Source organism: Montipora capricornis, chromosome 1 (genome assembly GCF_036669925.1).
Source record: "Montipora capricornis isolate CH-2021 chromosome 1, ASM3666992v2, whole genome shotgun sequence".
Classification (NCBI taxonomy): Eukaryota; Metazoa; Cnidaria; class Anthozoa; order Scleractinia; family Acroporidae; genus Montipora; species Montipora capricornis.
In genome coordinates this window covers 13790955-13805954 of record NC_090883.1, presented here as the reverse complement: position 1 = coordinate 13805954, position 15000 = coordinate 13790955, and the positions used below count along the sequence as shown (strand labels likewise).

At 38.4% G+C, this 15000-nt stretch overlaps 1 protein-coding gene across 1 annotated transcript; it reads right to left on the bottom strand.

Annotated features, from left to right (window-relative positions):
- Positions 1-4435: 4435 nt before the first annotated feature.
- Positions 4436-5032, bottom strand: LOC138058292 (uncharacterized). Its single transcript, XM_068904223.1, has one exon. The coding sequence runs from the start codon at positions 5030-5032 to the stop codon at positions 4436-4438; it is 597 nt and encodes a 198-aa protein (XP_068760324.1).
- Between the last annotated feature and the right edge of the window lie 9968 nt (positions 5033-15000).

The window sequence follows — 15000 nt, the reverse complement described above, 5'->3', positions numbered from 1 at the left end:
CAAGAGAAGATTAGATAATAAGCCATCTTAAAAATAAAAAATAAAAAATTTTTAATCACCTATATAACGAAATTCAATTAATCGACCTTCCTTTCTACACGATAAACAACAAAACAAGACACCAAATAAATCATATTTAGTTGGTACTAAACAAAAGAAACAAGTTCCCCATTTTAAAATAAAAAATTATTTTTTACAAATCACATCACCAATGTTTAACATGAGCTCAAAAATTTCTTTTAGTTTGTTATCCATGGATTGCATTTGTGTTTCGAATAAACGTTTCCCATCAATAAAGTGCTCAATAAGTGAGTCCTATGCAGTAAATTAAAAAAAGAAAGACATTGATCGTAAAATATTTGTTTATCTTCTTTGGGACAGTAAAGTAAAACCGTAGCAGCCACGGTGAGTTTTTTGATTTTGATTTTGATTTAAATCGTTTTTGTCCTCTAATTCGCGTTAATATCCCCAGTGAAAAGTATTAGTTTGTTTGACATAAGCCTGTCCTTTTTAGCGTACGAATTTTATGTAACCCTTAGTCAAATCTTTTCCGTAATTTCCTTGCACATTTGCCGCTAAACCAAAATTGCATTTAGTGCCACCGTCTTTTTTCACGTACCAACCGCATTCGAAAAAGAAATGGCCGTGTAACAGCATATGTTTTGTGGCATAGGGGTCATTGGCTCTTTTTTCAGTGTTTTTTATGTGTTTATATTTATATTCCTCCAAACTCGCTTGGGAAACGTGTGTTTACTACGCGATATGGTTCGTTAACAAATACTGGCATCAAATAATCATCAGCTATCTCGGCTTTAATCGGTGTAAAACCCTTAGGATCGTCCATCACCCATTTGGTATTTTTCTTCTCCTAATTTTTGTTTTCTTTCTTGGCGTAAATGTTTAGATAGCCACGATATTTGTTCGAAATTGTCTTCAGTAATTAACCATGCTTTCTTACCACAAGTGTTACTCGTCATTATCAATATCGGGTTTAAAGTGTCCCACTTTTGCCAAGAGATATTTGCCTACTGCTCTTGCCAGACGTTTACTCTTTAACAGAGCCGATCTTCGATTCGTCCACTTGTTCTGATACCGTGAAAAAGCTTTAAATGCCACACTTTTTTTCTGGCTTTTATCAATACCTGGTGTTTTCCGTTATTGTAAAAGAATAAGGCCAATGCCACATGAGGTAGTGTTTCGTTTGGTAATGGCTTGTCATTATTAATGAAGTCTTATATTTCTGGCCAATACTCGTCAAATATCTCATTTGGTGAAGAATATTCGCTTTCGCTCATTTATGAGTGTTTATAAAATCGCTTCACGAATGCCTCTCGTTCGGAAATACACGCTCTTTAAGTACGATTTGACCGGTAATATCGTCACGAAAATAACAAACTAATTTATGTACATCATCACCCCTGTATTCCTGATAGTCTTTCTGATATGGTCGGAAAACGGTGACTGTTCTTTTGTTTTTAAAATCGTTACTGTCCTAAAAGATTTCGATTTAAAGATTAAAACGTTCTGTTAACCCTTCCTCTGGTGTTATGAACGACCAAAAACTATCTTGTATGGACTGTTCTGGGTGTAGATATATGAATACGTAACCACCTCGGCTGGCTATCTTCGATTTATAGTATTCTAGTAAAACGTTCACATCTTGTTTATCTGTAAAAAATTATGGAACCATTGACGCAATGTTCTGCCGGAAAATGAAAGAAATAAAATCCAGACGCTTGAGATCGTAATGAAGTGGCATTTATCGAACAAGGGTAGAGCGCTTGTTGTGTGATGAATACTAATAGATTTAAATGATGTACCATTTTGGTCAAAACATCTATCATATCGTCGCTCTTCTAGAGTTGATTCATCCAATCATCAAATATTAATATGGTTGTTGTTTGTTTTTTTATTATTATTTTGTACCAGTTCTTCGATTTATCGTTTAGTAGGGAAAGTAGAGTAAAATTCCATACCGGCTTCTTTTTCTAGTGTGTCGAAAGGTCGTGATTGCCACACGGATCCCTTAAAATAATGAATATTGTCGAAGGAAGTGTCTTGTTTCCATTCACCATTTTCGTTTTTAACGGCGCCGTGTAATATATTGTGGCTATGAAGTAGAATTTTAGCCGTTTTACCCGCCATGGTGCCTCCTATGAAATAATACGTGCCTGGAGAACGTATCTTTAAGGTTTCGTCTTTTCCAAATCGTGTGAGGAGAAAAATGTTTTGGGAGATTTATCTTCGTTGTCGCAGAAACTTAAATTTTCCGCTAAAATCATTTCTAAAGCACTAGAATGACTTGCCATTTTTTTTCTCTCTTTAATGAATCACTCGAAGTAACATATAGGTTTATAATCTTTGATTTATATATACAACTCTTTAATTTAATTTTACAAATCTTTTAACCACTGTAAGTGTAAAGCCGCTGACTTCCCACGTGGTGAGATGAATTGCATCTGGTACAAAGGAAATGTTTTTGAGAAGCTGTACAGGGTCGATTCGTGTAAGGGACGACTGCATGGCCTTTCCACAGACAGATGGCTAGGTTTTCTAGGAGAAAAAATAAGATAATAAGATAAGAATTGTAGACAAAAAATAAAATAAAATAAACTCACTAATCTCCCCCACCAGGGTTCGTTTTTTATCTCTCTGCTCTAGCTTCGTCTTCTTCTTCAAAATACATTCTTGGAGCTCTGGTGGAAGGACGTCCCATAAACTTTCCATCTTTCTTGAATTGAAGTCTCTTGAACTCGAATGCGCTATTTTGAATATCGGCCTCGTTTGGGTACTGGGTTGGACTACACACACACGCCTGGGACTTTTTAAAGTAAAAATGACAGAAGACCCTTAAATGGGTTTTTCGTCATTTTTACATCGTGTGGCAAAAAAAAAAACACTCAAATGAGCCGTATTTTTTTGTTCTACTCTTTAACATCATTCAAGATAACACTTAGGTTTACAACGTTGATTTATAAAACGAAAAGAAGTCTTTATTTTTGCTAGTTTTTCAAAATCTGTCAGTCCACCGTACTACTTATTTTCTGTGCTTTAGATGTTTACAAGTACTTGTGTCTTTTTCATTATTTAAATTTTTGGATACCACGTGTGAACCGTATCACGTATAAAGCGCCGATCATTGGCTTCGTCATCACCTTCGTCTAAATATTTATCTGGTACAGAAAAATCTAATTTCATCATTCGGTTCTAGAAAATAATTTTTAAAAAAATTAACAATAATCACCGCACATGGTGCTAAAATCTTTCACGTCATGACAACACCAGTGAAACTGCTCCATAACATCAGATGGTAATCCACCGGCCGATGAACGTACGAATCGAAAAATAAACAATGTTCTCTCTCAGGCCTTTTTTACCACAGCAACCCTGTGTTGGCCCGGTTTTGAGATGGGGTCTGTATTCAAGATGATAGCCCAGGTGGATTGCGTGTCTTTCACTAGACCATTTAGATCTAATTCATCGGCACCAAATACTCCTCTAAAATATCTAGAAATATCTTTGTCTGTTAAACACGCTCTTCTCAATTGTATTGTATCATGCATGATTGGTTTTTTTTTTTTGGCTCTTCACCCACCCAATAGATCATCTTCGTTATTATAACACTTGGGGTATTGCTCGTAAATGGCGGCCGTGAGCTGATGCCAAGGCCCACTCCAATCTTTATTGACCGAGTTGTGACACATGAATATTTCGGGCTCTAACCAGAATATGAGAACTCGCAATTTTGAAACCGCTTCATCACTCCACATGGTGATCTCTACCTGCGAATCCAACTTATTTATGTGGTGCATTCTGCCGTTTGCGTCTGGGTTCAGTATTATCCAGGCCCATTTTGGACCATCTGCAAGTTTTTGCCAGTCTTGAATGCAGCTGTTGTGGAGCAAGGGATTACCTTCCTTACCCCAAAAGTCACATAATTTTCTATTCACAGTCATGCCAATCCATCGGTCCTTTTTTAAAGATGGGCTGTCCACCCATGGTTAAGGTGTGCCACATTGGTCTGACGACCTGGGAAGATCTGGCATGTGACAGACCCAGATGGAGACATGCAGTCCGGGAGAGCGTGGCGCTATTTGAGAAAGAGCGGCGTCAGAAAGCGGAGGAAAAACGCCAACGCCGTAAAGAACGAGAAGCTGCCCCTGCTTTGTCGCAGCAGGCCTCCTACATCTGCCCCGCCTGTGGCAAAGCGTGCCACTCTAGAATTGGACTCTTTAGTCACCAACGGGTGCACAAGACTAGAAGTTGAATAGACAATCTTACTCGTTTTCGAGGGATACCATGATGATCTGAAATTTGACGATTCCATTTCGCAAAAATGGAATTTTCTTTCTTCCTAAATTACCATCGCCACGCAAATCGTTGTCCAACACGAACGCTATTCCAAATTGACCTGGCATGTTATTTTGCAATTTAATCATTTCTGGAAATCGATGCCGACACCGTTTGGATCATTCGTGGTGTTGAAATTCCTACTCACCTCCACCTTCACCATGTGATCTGTTTCGTAAACGGTGGGAGGTTGATTGAAATAAGCATTTTCGGTTTTCTTAAAATCTTTCTCTGGCAGCCTGAGATAGGGCACTATCAATCTCGTCTCATTGTAGTCCTTGATTATAACTGTTCTTTTAATCTTGTCGCCTTTGCTGTTCCAAGGAAAATCAAAAAGGAGTTTATTGACCTTTTGTAATGCCTCCATGGAGGTGGGTAGAAGTATTAGAATATAGACAAGTTCGGAAACCAGAAGACTTTTAATGAGAGTTATTTTGCCAATTAAAGTAAGCCTTCTGAACTGCCACAATTCGATCACATTCTTTATTTTCGTGATCCTCTCGTCATAATTGGAACGAAGCATTACATTTCTGTCTGCTGCGAACCAAACGCCCAATGCAAAAACTTTTCCTTTCACCCAGGAGATATCTGGCTCGTCATACTGTATAGGTCCCCTCTCTTTTGCTGAACCTACCCAAAGCACTTTGGTCTCCTCGAAATTTACTTTAAGCCCAGAGATCATGTGAAATCTGTCCAAAACCTCTATTGCATGTAGAAAGGAACCGTCTGAGCCATCGAGTATTATTGTCGTATCGTCGGCATATTGGCTTAGTCTGTGTTCGATCCCATTAGTTTCAAACCCCTTTAAGTCATTGTCTGTCCTTATAAAGTTGGCAAATATCTCGACTGCTAACCCTTGTCTTACCCCTCTACTTACAGTGAAGTGCTCTGAGACCCAACCGTTATTTTGGATAGCAATCGACACATTATAAAATAATTTAAACCAGGTCAACAACGAGGGACCGAAATTAAAATGAACGAGAGCTCTTTCTATAAAGGCCTACTCGATCGAATCGAATGCCTGTTCGAAATCTACAAACATCAACAAACCTGGTTTATTCATTTCTACGGAAAATTTATTATTCCGTCAATTAGTAAAATATTTTCTGCAACGGAGTGCCTTTTAAAAACCCCCTCTGGTCATTGTTAATAATTTCAGTGAGTACCTGTTTCATTCGATTTCCTATCGCTTTCGATACAATTTTTTAGTCACAGTTTAAAAGAGTAATTGGCCTCCAGTTCTTTAGGAAAAGAGGATTTTTGTCTTTCTTTGGAAAAAGAAAAAATTATTCCTTGCCTCTGGGTCACGGAGAGTTGCCCTTTTTGGACAGAGCAGTTGATGGCGTTCACAAAGAGGATAAAAATGTCATTCCAAGACGCTTTGCCGTCCTCATCCAACCTCACGCAATTTGCTCCTGGGAAGAACCCAAGGTCTTCTTGACTATTTTGTGTTGTTTTACTGCTATATAGCTCTCTACAGAAATTCACACATTCTTGAAGAATTTCACGGTCAGAGGATAAAGGTGAGTTATTGGCTCGACGGAGTTGACTTAAAAAAATACTTAGAGCTTTTCTCACCTTCATTGTACCAACGACTTTTGGACCGCAGGATAGCACCCTTAGTTTTATATTCGTAGATTTTTTCTATGTTTTCTTTTGCCTCGATCAACTGTTGGCTAAATTCTTCTTTCAACTGAGGGGGCAATGGCTCTTCAATTTTTTTCTCCAAGTATGTTAAATTTGCGTAAAGTCTGTTTTCTTCTCTTCTCCTAGAGGCAGCTTTTTCTTTTCCATAAAAAATTGATGCCTCCCTGACTTAAAGTTTAATCATTTCCCAGAGCAAGGCATCATCAACGTTATTGTCATGTTTGATGACCATTTTGATCCTATTTATATACTCTATATCTGTCAGGAAAGAGGTGTTAAGTTTCCATAGGCTCGGTCCTCTGCGATTTTCCGTGACACCTAAACTAAGGGTAATCATGGAATGATCGGTTTTGTATCCAGGTAAAATATCACAATTGGTCACTTTGCCATATACACCACGACTGATGAGAAAAAGGTCTAGGTGGCAAGATATATCAGGATTACGTCTTCTCCATGTATATCTCATGGTGAGCGGGTTTTCATCACGCCAGATATCACTTAGGTCAAGGTTAATTTGAACTTTTCTTATTTCAGCAAGCGCCTTTGGGGGAGAGGTGTTAGCCTGGCCACCCTGTTTATCCAATTCAGAATTTAAAAATCAAATTAAAATCTCCCCCCATGACAATGTTGTCCCAATCAAAATCGAGCATTCGGTTTGTAATATTTTGAAAAAAACCAGGGTCGTCTTTCTTCAGAGCATAGAGATTGACCAACGTGAAAGACACATTGGCCACTCTAATATCCACAATGATGAAACATCCTCCTGGGTCTTTGTACTCTTTGTTTAGTACAAAGTGGTAAGCAGAATAGCCACGCCAGCTTTTCGACTACTATCGCAGCCAAAGAGAGCTTTGTAGCCCCATTTGTTCTGCCACAGGTCACATTTTTCCTTAGTGCAATGTACCTCTAACCCTAACCCTAAAGGAAGAAAACCTCGTTGCCCAGCGGTGTTTCTAGGACTAACAAAACGCCTATTCAAACCACCCGTTTGTCTTTTGAAATCATTTTTCGTATTCTGATTTCTCTTTTTATGTAGCTCAGGCATCAACAGAGTTGTCAGGACACCTGCTAACGGAAGCCAACAGGGCTTTCGAACCGTGTCTCTTCAACTTATTTCTAAAAACGACATTTCGCATCGCATTTTCGGCATTACGAATGGCCTGTCTTTTCGTGTTGGACGTCACACCACTTTTTTGTCTTTTTCTTCATTTCGTCAGCGCAACACCCAGGCTGACACCGGTGAGTGGTACAGCTGCCGCGGCTAAACACTTTAACGCTTTTTTCCCGTCTTCTTCACGACGGCATTAGCATACGCTCTGGCCAAAGACCCCTTCAGATTGTTTGCAAACAAATGTTTCACCATTTTACCGTGAAGATAATTCGATAATCCACCACCATCTTGTTTGAGTTCTCTCGCTCGTTTTAAAGTCAATAACCGGCGTGCAAACATGAAATCACCTTTTTCTACGACCACTGGTCTGTTTTTTCTTATCCTTTAATTTATTAATGGCAGCCTCCAATGCCCTGGCGGCCGCGACATGTGCTACCGCACCCACTACCAGACCCAAGCCCTGTCTTCCATACATCTTCAGGCGAGTCAAAGATTCTATGGACATTCTTCTACCGCCGGTTAGTTGTTGTTGTTGCCTTTCTTTAAAGCCCAACGAACGCAATAACATCGCCAAACCCACACCTCCAGCAGCAGTGGGTGCGCCATACTTCAGTCCTCTTTTCAATACGGTTTTGCCAATGTTTTTACTAGCGTACAATGTTTTTACTAGAACCTAGGCCTCTCTTTAAAAAAGCGTTAGCTACGCCTCGCCTACCCGCGTTTTGAACGATACTCGAGGCCAATCTAGCACCCACTCTGGAGAACAGGTTTATGCCACCCATCTGCAATGCGGGGAGCATCCGGTCGGCTATTCTGGCAGAGGCGTCACCGAGAACGAACGAAGCTAGATATTTTCCCACTTCACAGGCAAAACCTTGTCCACTCTGATTCGACAACGCATTATTATTTTCATTCTTTTTGTTTTCTGAGGTAGTATTAGCCGTTGTTTGTGTTTATTTTTCACATGGTTAATTAGATTTTATATATTAGTAAAAAAAATTGTTAATGAGTTTCAATAATATCTGTAAGTTTTTCAGCCATCAATCATCTACCACCATCAAGTATACCACCCAAGATGGGCTGCATCAAGTTCATTGCGAACGGTGTCAGAGCACTGGCGGCCAATAGAGGTAAAAAATCCCCACGGCCATTTTGACATCCACCCCAACCACTCTGTTCTTCACTGTCCCGAGTCAAATCTTCTTCTGCCACAAATTCTTGGCTGGTAGATTTATTTTTCCTCTTAGAACTTTTTGTTACTTTTACCTTGAGGGATACGGCAATTTTCTTTTAATTTTTCTTTCCATTTTTCTTTCCATTAAAAAATTCAGATAAATCGACATTTTCATCTTAATTTCTATAAAGCGATGCTCACGTACTGTGTTCCAATAACGACCTCTGTTGATGCAACCTGAGTAATGCGGCCAGTTTACCCGGTCTAATAAGACCCGCCTTTGGGCTGTGTAGATAACCACAGCATTTGCCATGCCGTTCTGTTCCTTTGTCCCCCTCTCTGAATTTACCCATGCTCTTTAACATCTGATCCAGAGGCGCGTGTCGATCTGGTTTTGCCACAAAATCCTTACTGGGGTTTTCAGGCCAATTGTCTTCATCTATTTTGCGTTTCTCTAGTGCTACATAATTTCCATCTAAAGGAATTTTACTCTCTTACCACCGATTTGAATGCTACGATGAAGTTTTTTTCTCTTCTTCCTCACACCACCTCCCTGATTGGGATTTAGAACATTTGCGAAAAAATTCTTTTTGTTGTTTTTTCTTTCACCACCTCTTTGATTGGGGTTTGAAACATTTGTAAAAAAATCTCTTTGTTTTTCTCCACCTCCTTGATTGGGATCGCTACCGCTAGAATGACCTCTTCGCAGATGCAACAATAGTTCTTCTAAACCACCATTGATTGGGATTCCTACCTAGGGAATACGACGAAAGAACATTTATTTTTCGGTTCTTTCCACTGAATTGATTTGGATTCGTAACGCTCGAAAAAACAAGAAGCAGTCCTCACGTATGGCATTTTTTTTGCGAGAATAATTTTTATTTAAAAAAAAAAACATTTTATAAAACATTAGAACTTACAGGTTATGCTAAGACTGGTTTACGTACATTGTATCTTCAATAATAAACTATGTGGAATATCATTAAAAGGCCTTCCCGTCGTATCGGAAAAATAAAGATTAATTCTTGATTTTAATCCAGGCTCCACTCGTTTCCACTTGACTGTCTTAGGCCTATAGTGTAACATTGGATTCAATGGATTTACGGCCATGGTGCATAAGGTTCTACTCATTTCCGTGCCTGTAAAAGTCGGTTTCATGATGTCGAAACCCACCACCAAAATTTAAAATGAGTGTTCAGAAATTAAATTGCACATGAATCTATCTCTATTCAGCGGTAGAATTAATTTATAGTCATTAAAACCACCCGATTTAGTCAGATGTAATCTTTGTTCACTCTGAAGTAATTCAAACATGACAGGAACATTGATATCTGACCAAAATTTGGCCACGGATCCATAGTCGCGTAATAAACCCAAACTCGAAGCGACTTTTACAGGCATCTCCACACTTTCCACTTAAGATAGGCTAGTAAATCGTATAGAACAAGAATGTTCTTTAATTTCGACGTGTATCCTGTGACACGACAATAAATTATTCAACACTACACAAAATTCTCCAACGGTGGCTATCTTACATTTAAAAAAAAAATTATTTTATCCACTAAATATCCACTCTCAATTTCTCATTGCACTGCAGGAATCTCGTTCGTCAACGCGTGTAAATCCCACAATTCGTCGTTTCCTTTGAACATGTCTATTTGAGCGACGTCCCCACATGGTCTTGGAGTACTGTCAAGTCGCTTCATGGTTATGTAATGATAGCATTCAGGTATATTATGTAGACGAATCATCTGAATCAACAATTGATCTAACAAAATTTGATCGTTTGATTGTAATTTCAGTTGATCGAGCTGGACGCTCCCATGCACAGGATCTGTCGTCTCATGATTCGGTTGTATGAAGTCGGGTCTCTTGACCCATGGATCGTAAGTTCATTTTCTTCTAAAAAACGACATTATAATCTTCTCTTAAAACTTAAAAGCACTTTTGTGAAGCCCGTGCGAAACCAAACACCGCGTTCATCGTCTTTGAGATCACAAATGCCAATTGTGATGTGTGATATTTCTCCCACTATTTCACTCAGATTATGGTAATCGAGTTCCTCACTTTCGAACACGACGAGTTGATTTGCATACGGGATGTGAATACATCCATTTAATATCGATCTACCACAATATGGCTGTTGAGAATTTTTTTTTGCAGAACCCAACATCACTCAATTCTAATTCCGGAACCAATATTGTCAGGCATTCTATCAGTCGCATGAGACGACGTTGAATGTCCGAAAAAACCTGACCAGAAATCACACTCTAGAAATCGTAAATTTAGCCGTTTTGTGTATCATGATTTCTCCCCATTCGTTTTTTAGAGCCATGGCGACACTCAGTGAAGCCGGTTTTATTATTATGGCATCATTAACATCATTTTCTATTCCATGGACACCGCCCGTCTCGTGAATACCAGAATGCACGAAAATTAACCTTTTCTCGTGCTCCTCCAGAAATGGTAGCCATTTTCTCTCATTTCTCGAGCTGTGAAAGATTATTATTATTTTATTAGAGTCATCTGCCCAAAAAGATTTTTCTATTCTCCCATTAGACAATGATACCATTTCGTCTAAACGAAGCAACGCAGCCAATTTTGTACTCACGGACAGCCACACACGCATTCTGCGAGCCCAACCGAAATGTTTAAAACGCCACCTCCACTCTGTTCTACTGTCGTCTGTCGTTCTACATTCAAAAATAGGTGGATATTTTTTCAAAAATTCCTGATTTTGTGATTTGTCACGAAACCACACCACGGAAACCACACCACGGTAGGATTTCCTCTATAGGGTTGGAAATATTTTTCCATATTTTTCTTTAAATTTTCTTTCCTAAAATACGGTTGAAAGCCATTCTCGACATTTTCTCGATATCTAGTTTTGTGCATTGCGATGGGCGGCTATTATATAAATTAACGTGGTTCAATCCATATAAAGTAAGCTTCCATAAATCCACCACAGTTATTTCTTTTTCGAGCATTCGATTCCAGATAACACTCTGCGAAGCTGAAGTCAACCCATGTGGTGTTACATCTGTGAAAACGTTTTTCCAAACATAGTGTTTCAATTCAGTAGCCAACGCCTCGTATAGAGTAAATTTATTTTCGTACATACCTCTCAGTAGCCATTTAGATTTAATCACACAATCGTTCACATCAGTTAAAACAACAACGTCGACTGTTGCGTTAAAAATCATGTGTCCAATCACTCATTTTTTTTTGGACCTCTTCTCGCAAGCCAGAAGGATAAATCTTCAAATTCCACTAAATTTCCTGTCTTTCGTTTCGAAATTATCTTTTTTATCTTTCTATCGTCACGATTGTAATGAACCTTCTTCGTATATGCGACCCAAAATCTCATTCCCCGTTAAATCTTGAAGAGAATATAAATTAATATTCCATCTTGGTGATTGTCATCATTTCTTTCTGATCAAAAACACTTCCTCCCCGTAATTACCTCGATACGATTTATGGAACAATGAGACCTTCACAGCTCTACAAACGTAATCTCCTATGTTAAATTTAAAAGGTCTGATAAATTTTTTGCTCAAACAATCTGCTTTTTTGACATTTTTCACCTGTTCGGTCAATAAACGACGCCCATTAGCGTAATTCACGTCCGCGGGTGCTAATCCACCGAGAGGTCTGTGGTTATATTGTCGCAAGATTCTCTCTAGAGCTCGATGGATGTTTAAACCACGTTCATTTTTCAACAAAACACTCAAACGCTCTTGTAACATTCTATTGAAGCCTTCCATCACGCTAGCTTTAGTCACACTTTTTGATGAAAAATGACAAATGCCTTTTTGTTTACAATAATCCGAAAATTGTTTATTAAAAAACTCTCCACCGTCGTCCGTCTGGATTAACGCGGGTTTACCCCTTAGTTCCACAATCTTCTTAAACGCTCTGAGAATACTAGAAGCATTTTTACTCCTAGTAATTTCGGCATCCACTTGTCTACTAAATAAATCAATGACCACTAATATCATCCATTTACCAAATCCATAATCAACTAGATCGGCTTCCCATTGATGATTAAAACCCCAAGAAATCGTCTTCAATCCAGGCAACTTACACGTCACAACACGAGCGATGATCTGATTTGCTCTAGCATTTTTAGAAAACGTAATCACAACTTCTGTGCGTCTTAACGGAATTTTTGGAAAAAATTTTTCGCAAAAATCGGAATAAGGGTTCCACCTGAGCATATTGATACTCACTATCTCCACTCAAAAAAACACGTTTTAAAATCGTTTGCTTAAGGAAATCAAGCTTCTCTTTTTTGTCACTCATTTTTAATAATAATATTACTTCATAAAAATCATCTTTATATCTTTTTACAATTACATTACATCTTAATGATGCTGTAAGTGACGCGCTGTCTGTTGGCTTTTTTCTTGTTCTTGTTCTTTCCTCTCGTTAATAAACCGCAATTGTGAAAACATTGATAAACTTTCATAAATTATTTCCTAAACATTATTTTTAAAAAAATCTGTAATAAAATCATTCCGTTTTAAATCCTCACAGCAAACAGGTTCAACCATTTTATTTTCACACAGCAGTTTCGTATCCAGTAGTGGTAATTGATTTCGAATAATAGTCGCGATTTTTATTCCCTAGCGCGTTATTATTATTATTATTGCCTCTAGATGCTCAGCAAGTAAACGTCATGGTCACATTCACGTCTCCGCCATCCACTTTATCCTTTTTCATCTTTTTTTACACACTTTAAGTAGATCACAACAACACGTCACTCCTTTTTCGCCCACAATTTCTTTCTGGAGACAAAATAACACTTTAAACACAATTCAGCAACACCGTAAAAAATACGAAACAACTCAATATACCAACACGTTTGTGGTAAAGGATCTTCAATATAATCTAGTGAATCGTCGACAATCTCTGGCAACTCACCGTCCAATTCCGATATCAGTGCACTATTCGAAACTGCGGAATCACCACCACGTAGGGTTTCACTCTCCTCCTCCTCCTCCTCTTTTCTTTCCGAAGTTGACACATTTTCAACATATTCCGATCGCCTAAATACATTCGACATACCTCAAACTTCAAGTCGCCAGTAGACATAAAAAAAAACAGAAATAATAAACGACTACAATATCTTTAATCTTTTTACAACTGCAATATCATTAACCTGTTTACAATTCATTGATGTAATATATTAAACCACTTTACTTCTAATATATGCAATATTACATTACATAACCAAAAGGATAACATCGAAATGGGGGGCCTAGATCACCCTTCAAATCCGTCACCACTTTATTGTTCACGAACGAATAACACCTTTCCAAGTCCGAAGGAGTTAATTTGAAATATTCATCCAATTCGTCGTAAAGAGAATCATCTGGCGTGGTACCGTCATTTTTTATACCTAAGATACTCTTTCCATTACCTTTTAAAATGGTAAATCATTTCGTTTTAATAGGGTTCAAGGTGACCATGCCAGACGTGGTGGGTGTGATATCGATACCTCGTTTCCTAGCCCACTCGATACGTTGTAAATCACTCATGCATGCATGCATGCATATTTCTTCGAATCGAATGCAATATTTTTCATTGCATCACAAGTAAAATCGCCTCCGTGCTTTTTAAAACCTCGTACCACACACTTTCCACTCTCTTTCATGCGTTCTTTGTATTTTGGATCGTGCAGTCTTCATTACACCAACAAATTTCTAAACCGTAATTCTTAGAACCACCACTAGTAAAAGCAGTAATGTAACGTTCGCATAAACGCCCTGTTTCAGGATGTTTCTTTGGTTTGATTTCATCTACCCAACAACCCAAAACGTTACGAGTGTCTATAGATTCCACGTACAATTCGTCGTCTGGATAATCCATAAAAATTATGGAATTGGTATCCATATACAAAATACGACCGTTTTTCTTTAACAGCCCCTCTAGAAGTAATTTTAAACGAGCGAGAGCGGTAGTAAATATTCCGTGAACCATGTCTCCCTTTCCATCGTGTTTTAAAACTTTTCTTGAGAAAACAATCTTTATTTATCCAGGTTGCAAATTCATTCCGATTCGTCAATATATCTTTCACCTTTTTCTTATACGGATTCTTCATGAAACCAACCCAAAAAGAATTTAAAATTAGTTTTGCTATCTTACGATGTGTGGGATTGTCTTGGACGTGATCTTTATGCAGATGAACACCGCTTTCTGGTTTGAATGTGGCAATGTAATCGTCTTTTTCGTGTTCTGTCATATCGGGTCGTGGCCAACCGCTAGCCTCTTCTTTTATGCGAAAAAACTCTTAAAGAGAGTTGTACTAGATTCGCACCAATGCCAAACTTCGTCGATCTTATCCAACCGATAACCCGAGCGCATTGCCTCGTACACTTCCATCGTTGTGTAGGTCCCGACCCAACCACGTTCCTCGCCCTTGTGTCTACAGCTATTCAACAAGTAATTACTTTGCTCTGCGCACATTCAACACAACAGAAATAATTTTGTTTCATTTTTTCTTTTCACCCGGTAAGGCAACACCGGGTGAAATAGTTACTTTGGTGGTATCATTTTAACTTTCATCAACCCGAAGTAAGCATTCTCGGAATAATCAAAATCTCTTCATTTCACTTCTGGAAAACCGACAGGATATTCTGCATTTCGCATCACATCGGGATATAAATTCTTTATGTCATAATAACGTCTGTGACTACCAAAACTTTTTTTCTTCACA

Bases quoted from the DNA above. Each gene is read 5' to 3' on its own strand.
- LOC138058292 (XM_068904223.1), bottom strand. From the start codon at position 5,032: ATGATCTCTGGGCTTAAAGTAAATTTCGAGGAGACCAAAGTGCTTTGG.